The sequence below is a fragment of the Oncorhynchus mykiss genome, chromosome 13, assembly GCF_013265735.2.
Source record: "Oncorhynchus mykiss isolate Arlee chromosome 13, USDA_OmykA_1.1, whole genome shotgun sequence".
NCBI classification, from domain to species: domain Eukaryota; kingdom Metazoa; phylum Chordata; class Actinopteri; order Salmoniformes; family Salmonidae; genus Oncorhynchus; species Oncorhynchus mykiss.
In genome coordinates, this window is record NC_048577.1 from 52,172,467 (window position 1) to 52,186,528 (window position 14,062).

The window sequence follows — 14,062 nt, forward strand, 5'->3', positions numbered from 1 at the left end:
GCGTCAGATCTATGATGGTGGCCAGAGTAAGAATTAGCCGTCAGGAGTCTGAACTCTTTTAGAATTGGTACTGGTGTGAGGCAAGGGTGTGTGCTTGCGCCGGTCCTATTCGATGTCTTCTTCCTGTGTCACAACAGTCCTGCACAAGGACATGGAAACAGAGAGTGGGGTGACCCTGGACTTCAGATTGGACAGGAAATTATTCAACATTAGGAAGCTCCAAGCTGCCATAAAGATCAAAGCTTAACAAGTACTTGAGCTCCAGTTTGCGGATGATTGCGCTCTTGTGGCACATACATCAGAAGCTCTATAAGCCACACTTAGCAGCTGTGAGAGCATACAGCCTAATGGGGCTGTCTGTTAACATCCCAAGAACAGAGGTCCTATGTCAGTGGGCATCTGATCCTCCGCCTGAAACACCTCCATTCTCCATCTCAGACTTCTCACTTCCCATTGTATCACATTTTAAATATCTTGGAAGCATCCTCTCGACCAGGATATCCAGAATCAGGTCAAACAGACTTTGTCATCTTTTGGACTGCTAAGGAAGAAGGTTTTGGACAACAGCAACCTGCACCTCCACCACCAAAGTTGCAGTCTACCAGGCAGTGTGTGTATCTACACTCCTTTATGGATGTGAAACATGTACAGTCTACAGCCGACACTTAAAACAACTGGAGTCCTTTCATATAGAAGGCCTTCAATGCACTTTGAAAGTGACCTGGCAGGACCGTGTTCCGCACTCAGAGATCCTACAGAAAACCAACTGCATGAGTGTTGAAGCGTCCATCACACACCACCAGCTTAGATGGCTCGGCGATGCCATCTGGACGACAGAGGACCGCCAGCCGTGAAATACGCTGTACGGACAGTTACAACTGGGCCGTCGCTCTTCAGGTGGGCAGAAAAAGTGTCTAAAGGACCCAACTGAAGACTTCCTTAAAGAAGTGTGAGGTAAACTCTGCCTCCCTCCAGACTGCTGCGGAACGCTCCACCTGGCGTGGCCTCTGCCCTCTGGAGTGCAGTTGACCGAGGAAAAAAGGACTGAACGTAGACCATGACTTCACCGGCCTCAACAGGACAGGCCTTTGTGTGCTCTGTCTGTGGCAACAGTGTGCATCCCGCATCAGATTATACAGTCATCAGTGAACCCACAAGCAGTAGTGGAAGTCATCATTGGATACGATGGACTACCTTAAACAAAGAGTGTGTGTGTGACAATATAGCAGAGATGACTTGGTACTGGATGAGAAGGGACAACCACAGTAACACACCTCCATGCAGTAGGGGATGAGTGTAGAGGAGGAGAAGAGGAGAGGAGAGGGGAGGAAGAGTGGGGTGTTGGGGTGTTTGGTACGGTAGTCTGTAAGACTTACCTGTAAGTCTGTCTGGAAAACATCCTATGGGCGATATTTCAACAGCATAGAAAGGGGAGCTATCGTCAAAATGCATGACATCACGTCAAATACCATGCATTTATAAAAACAAATATGCTTGAAAGTGTCAGGTGTCCATTTTCAGCAATGTTTTATAGTGTTTTGTTATGCACTGTGTTGGATTATAAATAGTCTGTCTCCTGTCTTTGTGTGTCTCGAGTCATGTAGCTTATCGTGGAGATTGAGTCAAGGAGATGGAAAGCTAGAGGGAGCGAGAGAGGGAGGGAGGAGAGGAAATGAGGGGTGCTCACTTGGTTGTCGCCTGGAAGGCGTGGCATGGAAGCGGCCCTTCCGTGGCCTTCCATTGGCTGAAAGTGCTCGGTATCCGAGTAACCGTCACGCCCCATCTCTCTCATCTCTACCGTCTGCAAAATAGAGTGAGAGTGGGCGTGACTGTGATGAAGGAATATGACGGGGACAATGATGTGTTTGTCATCCTTTATCCCATGTGAGTGTGGGTGAATGTAGTGTGCACAGCACGGTAGGTTGGTGGGACCTTAATTGGGGAGGACGGGCTCGTGTTAATGGTTGGATTGGAATGAATGGAATAGTATCAAATACATCAAACACATGGTTTCCATGTGTTTGATGACGTTCCATTTGCTCCGTTCCAGCTATTGTTATGAGCCATTTTCCCCTCAGCAGCTTCCTGTGGTGTACAGTAGCATGTAGTGTAGTTTGGGAGGGACTGGGGTTTGAGCCTGGGAAATGGGGACGGGGGAAGGTTTAAGACTAGGTTTAGATCTAGGACGAGGGGCTAGGGCTGTGGTCTAGGAGCTAGGACTTGGACCTGGACTTGGACTTGGATCAAGAGCAGGAACTGCTGAGGCTGAGGCAGGGGGCTTCGGTACAGGGGGCTTCAGTACAGGGGGCTTCGGTGCAGGTGGCTTCGGTACAGGGGGCTTCGGTACAGGGGGCTTCGGTACAGGGGGCTTCGGTGCAGGTGGCTTTGGTACAGGGGGCTTCGGTACAGGGGGCTTCGGTGCAGGGGGCTTCGGTGCAGGGGGCTTCGGTACAGGGGGCTTCAGTACAGGGGGCTTCGGTACAGGGGGCTTCGGTACAGGGGGCTTCGGTACAGGGGGCTTCGGTACAGGGGGCTTCGGTGCAGGGGGCTTCGGTACAGGGGGCTTCGGTACAGAAAGCTTCAGTGCAGGGGGCTTCGGTACAGGGGGCTACGGTGCAGGTGGCTTCAGTACAGGGGGCTTCGGTACAGGGTTCGGACACACCTACTCATTCAAAGTTTTTTCTTTATTTTTACTATTTTCTACAGTGCAGAATAATAGTGAAGACATCAAAACTATGAAATAACATATATGGAATCATGTAGTAGCCCAAAAAAGTGTGAAACAAATCAAAATATATTTTATGTTTGAGATACTTTAAAGTAGCCACCCTTTGCCTTGATGACAGCTTTGCACACTTTTGGCATTCTCTCAACCAGCTTCATGAGGTAGCCATCTGGAATGCATTTCATATAAGGTTAACAGGTGTGCCTTGGTAAAAGTAAATTTGTGGAATTTATTTCCTTTCTTAATGTATTTGAGCAAATCAGTTGTGTTGTGACAAAGTAGGGATGGTATAAAGAAGATAGCCCTATTTGGTAAAAGATATTATGGCAAGAACAGCTCTAATAAGTAAAGAGAAACGACAGTCCATCATTACTTTAAGACATGAAGATCAGTCAATTAAGAAAATGTCAAGAACTTTGAAAGTTTCTTCAAGTGCAGTCGCAAGAACCATCAAGCGCTATAATGAAACTGGCTCTCATGAGGATCTCCACAGGAATGGAAACCCAGAGTTACCTCTGCTGCAGAGGATAATTTCATTAGAGTTACCATTCTCAGAAATTGCAACCCAAATAAATGCTTCACAGAGTTCAAGTAAGACACATATCTCAACATCAACTGTTCAGAGGAGAATCAGGCCTTCATGGTCGAACTGCAGCAAAGAAACCACTACTAAAGGACACCAATAATAAGAAGAGACTTACTTTGGCCAAGAAACATGAGCAATGGACATTAGAGCGGTGGAAATCTGTCCTTCGGTCTGATGAGTCCAAATGTTTGATTTTTGGTTCCAACCGCCTGTGTCTTTGTGAGACGCAGAGTAGGTGAAAGGATGATCTCCGCATGTGTGCTTCCCACCGTGAAGCATGGAGGAGGAGGTGTGATGTTGTGGGGTTGCTTTGATGGTGACACTGTCTGTGATTTATTTAGAATTCAAGGCACACTTAACCAGCATGGCTACCACAGCATTCTGCAGCGATATGCTCTCCCATCTGGTTTGTGCTTAGTGGGACTATCATTTGTTTTTCAACATGACAATGTCCCAAAACACACCTCCAGGCTGTGTAAGGGCTGTTTGACCAAGAATGAGAGTGATGGAATGTTTCATCAGATGACCTGGCCTCCACAATCACCCGACCTCAAGAAAAGCAGCCAACAAGTGCTCAGCATATGTGGAAACTCCTTCAAGACTACTGGTTGAGAGAATGCCAAGAGAGTGCAAAGCTACTGTGCATGTGATGGCTACTTTGAATAATCTCAAATGTATTTTGATTGGTTTAACACTTTTCTGGTTACTACATTATTCCATATGTGCTATTTCATAGTTTTGATGTCTAGTAAAAATAAAGAAAAACCCTTGAATGAGTAGGTGTGTCCAAACCGAACCTTTGACTGGCAATATATATATATATATATATATATATATATATATATTTACCCAAAACATATGGAACTGATGCATACAATTACATTGATGGAAGCTACAATCTATCTGGAATATTAAAGCTGATCTACAACCTAAAACAAATAAAAAAAATAACAGTTCTTGTGCTGACGTTGCTTCCAGAAGCCGTTTGGAACTTGATGCAACCGAGGACAGACGAGTTTTACGCGCTACACGCGTCAGCACTCGGCGGTCCCGTTCTGTGAGCTTGTGTGGCCTACCACTTTGCGGCTGAGCCATTGTTGCTCCTAGACATTGCCACTTCACACTTCACAATAACAGTCTTACAGTTGACCAGAGCAGCTCTATCAGGGAAGAAATTTGACGAACTGACTTGTTTGAAAGGTGGCATCCTATGACGGTGCCACGTTGAAAGTCATTTAGCTCTTCAGTAAGGCCATTCTACTGCCAATGTTTGTCTATGGAGATTGCATGGCTGTGTGCTTGATTTTATACACCTGTCAGCAACGGGTTTGGCTGAAATAGCCGAATCCACTAATTTGAAGAGGTGTTCACATACTTTTGTATATATATAGCATACTTCAATTCCTTTTTTAAACCGGTACTGGGTTACTTTCAGACAAGTCCAGTGACACTTGTGGGTGTCGTAAAGCAAAACGGAGAACACCATCGTTTGGACGCTATAGACGTTTTCGTGAGAAGACCGATTTTCGGGATGTCTCCTGGTCTGACAAACAGTGCTGTAGTTCTGCCACTTTCCACCGCAAATGCAGAAGGCCGACATGGCGTACCCGGTGGATTGAGACGCAGCCAATACAACAAAAAAACAGACGCATTTTGATTTTGATAATATTATGTTATTTAGGGCTTGGGGGGTGAGGGTTTGGGGGCTGAGGGCTTGGGGGATGAGGGCTTGGAGGTTGTGGGCCTGGGGGCTGAGGGGGATAGATGGGTATGGGATGTGAATGGTGGGAGGGTTTAAGCAGGCATAGCCAATCAGGGCAGGTTATAGGGAAACCATCATGTTCACATTTTCCCAATAACTAACTCTAACTCCTAGGCCCTTCATGTAGATCTGAAAGGATTAGTAATGACTCAAAGCCATTAGATGAATGTGCTGTATTACTTACACCTATACACCTTTCAGATCTGTCTAAGTGCCTATAGGGGAGAGGAGCTGTAGGGACCATATGGAACTGGACAATAGGCAGGAATAAAACAGAGCCAGCAGTGACTCTGTGTACGAGTTGATTCAACAATGATGACCCTAAATATCCTGTAAGGAAAGAGCACCAGGACACGAGCTCTATATGAACCAGTCCAATGAAATTATGTGGATGTTCAGACAACATGAAACATGAATAGCATGAAAGAAAATCACTATTTCATGTTTACTGGGAACCATTTATTAGTGTGTTCTTGTGTGCAATGACATACTGTACATGTTACATGCACATACTGTATTGATCTGTATTTGTGCGTATGCATGTGCATGTATTTACACTTATGAGTTATGTCTGTTGTCCAGGGATTCTTCTGGATGCTGGTGTGTGTGTGTGTGCGCACCTGTGTGTATGTGTTACCTGCGAGTTATGCCTGCTGTCCAGGCCATCCTCAGAGTGCTGTCCCTCAGGACTCCAGCTGCCTACTCTCTGGGACATCTCCTGAGCCCGCACTGTCACCCACGACTGGCTCTCTGGAACCCCCCCCTCCACCGGTCTACAACACACAGACAGTCAGACAGGCCCCTTGCACACACACACTCACCCCATCCGTCCACCGGTCTACAACACACACACACAGTCAGACCCGGGACATATATACACATGGATAGGCAAACACGGACACACGCATGCATACACACAAACCAGGCTCCATATACATCACCTTCATCAGACCCTTGCATTCAGCGCTTGTATGAGGCTAACTGAATGCACTCATCCCCACAAACCCATACACCAGCCTTTCTGAACACACTACACACACACATACACACACAGGTCCTCTACACGTGAGGCATGTCCGCCCAGCGTGTCGTCCTGCTCCTCCTTCTTGTGGATGACACTCCACCTGTGGAGCCACTACCCATCCTCCCTCTGGCTGCAGAGAAAGAGGGAGAGAGAAAACAGAGAGAGAGGGAGAGGACAGAGAGAGAGACCCAGAGAGAGAGTTGGAGGGGGGGGGGGGGGGGGGTCTACTCACAGGCTGTTGATGGGATCTGCCGGTTGGGTAGGAGGGAGGCTGAGAGGCCCGTCCTGGATGGGGGAGGGCGGCTCCACGCGCTGAAACAGTAATGTCGTTCGATTCTGTGTGAGATACAACATGGCCGCCGGCTTTAAGGTAGACATACAGGAAATGGGGAAGGTGGAGAAGAAAGTGAGTTCAGAGCAGGTCACAGCATCCAGGGAGGAGGAAGGGTTTCAGTCAGCAGGGGCTGACTGAGCCAGAGCGCATTCTGGGAGGGGAGTTGGAGTCCTGCTGTAAATGTGAGAATGGAAGGCTCATGCCAATGAATCATCTACTTCCAGGTCACCATGAATGAAGGGCATTAACCAGAGCCATAGCCACTGTATTTGACCTACAGTATACAGTACCTAGCTATGGATTTGGAAGTCTTCCGTTGGACGCTACAAAGAGGTCTGGATTTGTCTGGCATTAATTAAGGTCTTTGTCTACAGTATTTTTTATCTGATCAGACAATGTGCAAATGTTGCTCATAGGAACACATCTCAAATGACACTATTTCTGATTTTCACCTAGGCTTTGATTCAAAAGAAGTGCACTATAACATGAAAAGGGTGCTATTCAATACACAACCCAATCGACAGGATGGACAGTGTTTACCTCTCGACCTGATTGGATTTCAACCTTGACTTTTGACCCCCATTTGACCTCAAGCAGCTAAATGATCACTATCGGCAACCAGGAAATGAGAATCGGTGGGTGGAGTTTGAGCCAGTCCAACAATCCGTTAGAGCAGTAGAACAGCAAGACCAGGGAGGGAATAAGAAAGAGTTGAACAAGGCAGAACATCAGTGCAAAAACCCAATGGACAGATCCATCAGGAAGAGAACATTCAAAGTCTCTGTTGAAAACAGATGTTGACACATAAGGAGAGGAGGGAGAATAGTCAGGAAATAATATACAAATGATGATAGAGAAAGGAAGAGAGGAGGAGAGGATGAGAAAAGGAAAGAAGAGGTAGAAGTCCATGTGAGTGAATATCGAGAGAGAAAGGGGACACAAAGAGGGATAGGGGAAGGATGAAAAAGAGAGAGGAAGACGAGGACTGGGAGTAGACCTGTTGGGAACATACTCTTAGAAAAAAGGGTTCCAAAGGGTTCTTTGGATGTCCCCATAGGAACATCATTTTTGGTTCCAGGAAGAACTGTTTTGGGTTCCAGGCAGAACCCTTTGTAGAAGGGATTTATATAGAACCCAAAGGGGTTCTACCTGGAACCAAAAGGGTTACATCTGGAACCAAAAAGGGTACATCAAATGGTTCTCCTATGGGGACAGCTTAAGAACTCTTTTAGGTTCTGGATAGCACCTGTTTTTCTTAGTGTAGGTGAAATGCATGGTGGGAGTAAGTGTGTTCAAATAACCACATACAGTGTCATTCAGTTATTACACATCCACTTAAAACTGACCAACTGCTACTTTTATGTCCGTAAGATATCTGGGAAAATGTTGTTGGGCTGCATTTGGTTTCCAGCTGTGGGCCATAAACCATGCCGGCAGTGGGCCACTCCTGGGCCAGTATATACTTGCTAGCTGGAACGGATTATCAATGGTAAGTAGCTGTTTTGGTTTAAGGTTTTCACGAGCCATGGAGGGTCAAGTTTAAAGTGGATGGATCACGAAGGTTCCAGGTCATACAAGGAAATAGCACACAAATATTTTTCCAAACAATATTTGTCCAATCGTCATTTCTAAACACTTGGAACAGTTCTTGTCTGAACCTGAACCATTCGAAGCAAGGGTATTCCCATTCTCCAGGTCCCACCCCTAGTCTCACATCATGATGCACATGCTTATCTATGGCAACAAGCTCTACCTGGAATCATGCAGGGAAGAAACGCTCATCACTGGGATGGATGCTACCCTTCACTAGGTCTCTCCTTATCTAACACTATGGTAATAATACTGTCTGAGATGGTGCAAGGGGGAGGGAAGTCCACTCCTCTGCTCCTGTCCTTCTGTAAGCAAGTAGCAGCAGGGGTGGGGGTTGGGAAGGAGGGGAAGAGAGGTGGGGGTGCAAGGGGTAGGGAAGTCCACTCCTCTGCTCCTGTCCTTCTGTAAGCAAGTAGCAGCAGGGGTGGGGGTTGGGAAGGAGGGGAAGAGAGGTGGGGGTGCAAGGGGTAGGGAAGTCCACTCCTCTGCTCCTGTCCTTCTGTAAGCAAGTAGCAGCAGGGGTGGGGGTTGGGAAGGAGGGGAAGAGAGGTGGGGGTGCAAGGGGTAGGGAAGTCCACTCCTCTGCTCCTGTCCTTCTGTAAGCAAGTAGCAGAAGGGGTGGGGGTTGGCAAGGAGGGGAAGAGAGGTGGGGGTGCAAGGGGTAGGGAAGTCCACTCCTCGGCTCCTGTCCTTCTGTAAGCAAGTAGCAGCAGGGGTGGGGGTTGGGAAGGAGGGGAAGAGAGGTGGGGGTGCAAGGGGTAGGGAAGTCCACTCCTCGGCTCCTGTCCTTCTGTAAGCAAGTAGCAGCCGGGGTGGGGGTTGGCAAGGAGGGGAAGAGAGGTGGGGGTGCAAGGGGGAGGAGAGTGAGGGGCAGCTCAATAAGAGGAGGTGTAGAGAGGGGTACAGGGGAGAGGGGAGAGGATGTGTAGGGGTAAAGGGTGGCAGAGCAGACATTGGCTGGAGAGCAGGATGGGCGACGATTGGATGAGGATGTTGCAGTGACACCATAAATTATCGTCATCGGGCTGTGACATGTCATGTGAGCATGCTGAAGAGTCTGAAAAGTTTGATAACATTTGTTGCCCAAGAAACGTCCGTGTGTGAGAGTTTGTGCTCTGTACATGTTTGTGGTCACGGGTAAGTACACCTTGGGAGCATTAGAGTAAAAGCACGAGGACCAGCTGGGTAGTATGGTTGTGGTTGTGAATGAAGACCAAGGATATGACATGGTCACGGTCAAATGTTCAATGACTTGACTAAGTATTGGGTGACCAACTCTTGAGTCTTCTCAGCTTGTCTTATGAGTCTTCCATTGTAGTTTGACAGGTGATAGAGGGTGGTTTCTACAGTTGTTTAGATGGTATCCTCCTTAGATAGCTCCATCATGTTCCTGAGGAATTCCTGTGACTTATCCAATCAAACTATCCCCTGACTCATACTGTAGGTCCCATCCAACCAACTCTTCAAGAAGCATGTACGTATACAAATCTATACACATGGCTAAGGCAGGCTTGAGGTCAGTTTTTAAAGCTCAGACAGAGCCAGACTCTCTCAACTAACTCCTAGATCTTTCAATATCCTGCCTCTCTCACGCCCTTCACATCATGTGTCAGAGAAAAAGAGGATCACTGTTTAAACTTTGAATTTAGTGACTATCCCTTCAAGACCAACCTCTTCCTTGTGCTATCCTGCAAGGAAGGAATGCCAGATGGCAGAAATGAAGTCATGAGGAATTGACATGGCTGAGAGTTGTGTATAGAGAGTGGTAGCAGGTGGCCATAGCAGAGCAGGGAAAGTGGCATGCTTAGAGTGCAGTGAGAGAGGAGGAGTAGGAGGAGAGGAGGAGTAGGACTCTGTCTGTAAAATAGGAAACCGTGTATGTGTGTGCGTGAGAAATACAAATAAAACAAAATAAAACCATCTCCGTCATTTAAAACGTCATCTTTTACTTTACACTTAAAATGTTTCTGTAACTGTGTTACAAATACTGCTACAATTTGAACGTTTTATCGTCAGTGGCATCACATGTGACTACATAAACACAAGATCCATTGTATTGGTTGTATATGCATTCTCTCTGTCAACAGGGAATAGGGGGCTACAGTGCAATGCTACAGTCCAGGGTGTAGGGCAACAGTCCAAGGCCAGGGTGTGGCTAAAAGGCTTGGGAAGACAAGCATCATCATCATCATCATCATCATCACCAGCAGTGGATTCACAGCCAGGGAAAGGGAGGATAAAGAGGAACAGGCTTAGGTGAGGAATGTGCATTAACGTTGTACAGTCTTCGCCATCCGGAGCTGTGACAAAGACACCCAGCCCAAAACAATTCAACGATGATCGAGAGGGTTCTCTATAGCAAGAAAAGTGCCTCTTCTTTAGAAATAATTGTGATTCAGAATTATATCATTGTGCTTGAAATATAATCAGCTGGTTTTCTGTATAGATGCTCTAGCAATAATATAATATGTAAAAATGTAATATAACATGGACCAGTGACATACTTTGTCCACCAGAGGGCCTCACAGAGTTTTATATCGACTAGGAAGGAAGGGAGGATGGAAGAACACAGAGAGGCAAGACAAGAGTGGTAAAACCCAATGGCAATGGTCCTCTAACCTTTGACCTCTAACCTTTAGCCAGGTGAGGTCAATGATAACAAGTGACCTTACAATAACGTAGTAAGTAAATGCTATAGTAAGACTGGGTGGGCGTGGTTATGGGTTGTCACAGCTCCGCTTTGACCCCTGTACAAACGGCACAGCAGTATTTCTAGTCAGTCTGACTCTGCCCTCAGTCAGTCTGCGTGGTCTGAAGGTTTGGGGATGGTTCCTAGGGACGGTAGTTGTACCTGCTCCGCCTCTAGCCGCGCCTGAGAGCGCTTGGCCTTGCTCTGCCTGTAGTACTCCATGATCATCATGGCAGCGTAGATCTTCCCCACCGTCAGGTCTGTTGCTGCTGAGAGAGGGACAAGTTACCCTGCACGATTAGACCACTACGTATGGGACCCTGAGCGAGAGGGATGGGAGTAGAGGGGCACGCACGCAGAGAGAGAGACACACACTCACACTGGCAAATACACACATATACACGAACACAGAGCTGATAGTCTTTTCACAAACAGACTCGGACTAAAAAATTATCATGTGTCACATTTTCTCTTTCTCTGGTTAACTGTAGTCTTTCTTTCTTTACATCTTTTCTAGACATAACTGTATTTCTACTGACTGGTGGTCTTCAATCAGAAGACAAGACTCAAGACCACTTCATTGTGTAGATGGGGGACCTGGTAGAGGACTGGACAGTACCAACAGAACTGCTGGGGCTGTTTTGATGCTGTTTTGGCATTCTGAGGCAGGACCGATGGTTCCCCCTCTACTTCTCAATAGAAGGTGGACATGTTGTACTAAGTTCCATTTGGACCTTGTACTTTGTTATCTCCAAACACATAAACAAAACAGAGCTTCAGAATAGAAAATAAGTGCGATAACAGTCTTTGAAAGAGAGTAATTTCCAGGTTTCTACAGCAGATCACATCTTCACAATAAAAGGGCCTAAAGTCCAGTTCAAAAAAGTGTGTTCACAAGCATTGTGCTATTGGCCATTTCTGTACACCGTTCACCAGCATTGTGCTATTGGCCATTTCTGTACACCGTTCACCAGCATTGTGCTATTGGCCATTTCTGTACACCTTTCACCAGCATTGTGCTATTGGCCATTTCTGTACACCGTTTACCAGCATTATGCTATTGGCCATTTCTGTACACCGTTTACCAGCATGCTAAATTGCCACACATTTTATTTCAATTTGGTTTGAACGTTATTAGCAGGGCACAGAAGCCTGTGCATTCTGGTAAATGTTGGTACAATTAGCAATCTGGTGAGTAGCTATAACACACCTGACCCAGATGCCTTTACCTATACTGTAAATCATGCTTCCTTTCATATAATATACGTCTAATATCTACATCGCAACTAGTGCTTTGGCACTTGTGCATTCATTCTACTCCTGTATGTATTTCTCTGACATGCATAACAGCCAGTGTTCTGACCTACAGTAGTACTGTATGAAATAAACCCCTGGAGTGTTCTGACCTACAGTAGTACTGTATGAACTAAACCCCTGGAGTGTTCTGACCTACAGTAGTACTGTATGAACTAAACCCCTGGAGTGTTCTGACCTACAGTAGTACTGTATGAAATAAACCCCTGGAGTGTTCTGACCTACAGTAGTACTGTATGAACTAAACCCCTGGAGTGTTCTGACCTACAGTAGTACTGTATGAACTAAACCCCTAGAGTGTTCTGACCTACAGTAGTACTGTATGAACTAAACCCCTGGAGTGTTCTGAACTATAGTAGCACTGTATGAACTAAACCCCTGGAGTGTTCTGACCTACAGTAGTACTGTATGAACTAAACCCCTGGAGTGATCTGACCTACAGTAGCACTGTATGAACTAAACCCCTGGAGTGTTCTGAACTATAGTAGCACTGTATGAACTAAACCCCTGGAGTGTTCTGACCTACAGTAGTACTGTATGAACTAAACCCCTGGAGTGATCTGACCTACAGTAGCACTGTATGAACTAAACCCCTGGAGTGTTCTGACCTACAGTAGTACTGTATGAACTAAACCCCTGACCTACAGTAGTACTGTATGAACTAAACCCCTGGAGTGTTCTGACCTACAGTAGCACTGTATGAACTAAACCCCTGGAGTGTTCTGACCTACAGTAGCACTGTATGAACTAAACCCCTGGAGTGTTCTGAACTATAGTAGCACTGTATGAACTAAACCCCTGGAGTGTTCTGACCTACAGTAGTACTGTATGAACTAAACCCCTGGAGTGATCTGACCTACAGTAGCACTGTATGAACTAAACCCCTGGAGTGTTCTGAACTATAGTAGCACTGTATGAACTAAACCCCTGGAGTGTTCTGACCTACAGTAGTACTGTATGAACTAAACCCCTGGAGTGATCTGACCTACAGTAGCACTGTATGAACTAAACCCCTGGAGTGTTCTGACCTACAGTAGTACTGTATGAACTAAACCCCTGACCTACAGTAGTACTGTATGAACTAAACCCCTGGAGTGTTCTGACCTACAGTAGCACTGTATGAACTAAACCCCTGGAGTGTTCTGACCTACAGTAGTACTGTATGAACTAAACCCCTGGGGTGTTCTGACCTACAGTAGCACTGTATGAACTAAACCCCTGACCTACAGTAGTACTGTATGAACTAAACCCCTGGAGTGTTCTGACCTACAGTAGCACTGTATGAACTAAAACCCTGGAGTGTTCTGACCTAAAGTAGCACTGTATGAACTAAATCCTTGGAGTGTTCTGACCTACAGTAGCACTGTATGAACTAAACCCCTGGAGTGTTCTGACCTACAGTAGTACTGTATGAACTAAACCCCTGGAGTGTTCTGACCAACAGTAGTACTGTATGAACTAAACCCCTGGAGTGTTCTGAACTACAGTAGCACTGTATGAACTAAACCCCTGGAGTGTTCTGACCTACAGTAGTACTGTATGAACTAAACCCCTGAAGTGTTCTGACCTACTGTAGTACTGTATGAACTAAACCCCTGGAGTGTTCTGACCTACAGTAGCACTGTATGAACTAAACCCCTGGAGTGTTCTGACCTACAGTAGTACTGTATGAACTAAACCCCTGGGGTGTTCTGACCTACAGTAGCACTGTATGAACTAAACCCCTGACCTACAGTAGTACTGTATGAACAAAACCCCTGGAGTGTTCTGAACTATAGTAGAACTGTATGAACTAAAACCCTGGAGTGTTCTGACCTACAGTAGCACTGTATGAACTAAATCCTTGGAGTGTTCTGACCTACAGTAGCACTGTATGAACTAAACCCCTGGAGTGTTCTGACCTACAGTAGTACTGTATGAACTAAACCTCTGGAGTGTTCTGACCTACAGTAGTACTGTATGAACTAAACCCCTGGAGTGTTCTGACCTACAGTAGTACTGTATGAACTAAACCCCTGGAGTGTTCTGACCTACAGTA

General features: G+C 46.2%; 1 protein-coding gene across 1 annotated transcript in view; it reads right to left on the reverse strand.

Annotated features, from left to right (window-relative positions):
• The window catches only part of LOC110485216 (calcium channel, voltage-dependent, P/Q type, alpha 1A subunit, a), a 175,937-nt gene that overhangs the window by 16,827 nt on the left and 145,048 nt on the right, over window positions 1–14,062 (reverse strand). The window contains exons 45-48 of the mRNA XM_036939765.1: window positions 10,873–10,979; window positions 6,330–6,433; window positions 5,711–5,846; window positions 1,688–1,801 (exon numbers count right to left, since the gene is read on the reverse strand). Of these exons, the coding sequence (XP_036795660.1) occupies window positions 1,688–1,801; window positions 5,711–5,846; window positions 6,330–6,433; window positions 10,873–10,979 (461 nt within the window). The remainder of the gene's footprint in view (window positions 1–1,687; window positions 1,802–5,710; window positions 5,847–6,329; window positions 6,434–10,872; window positions 10,980–14,062) is intronic.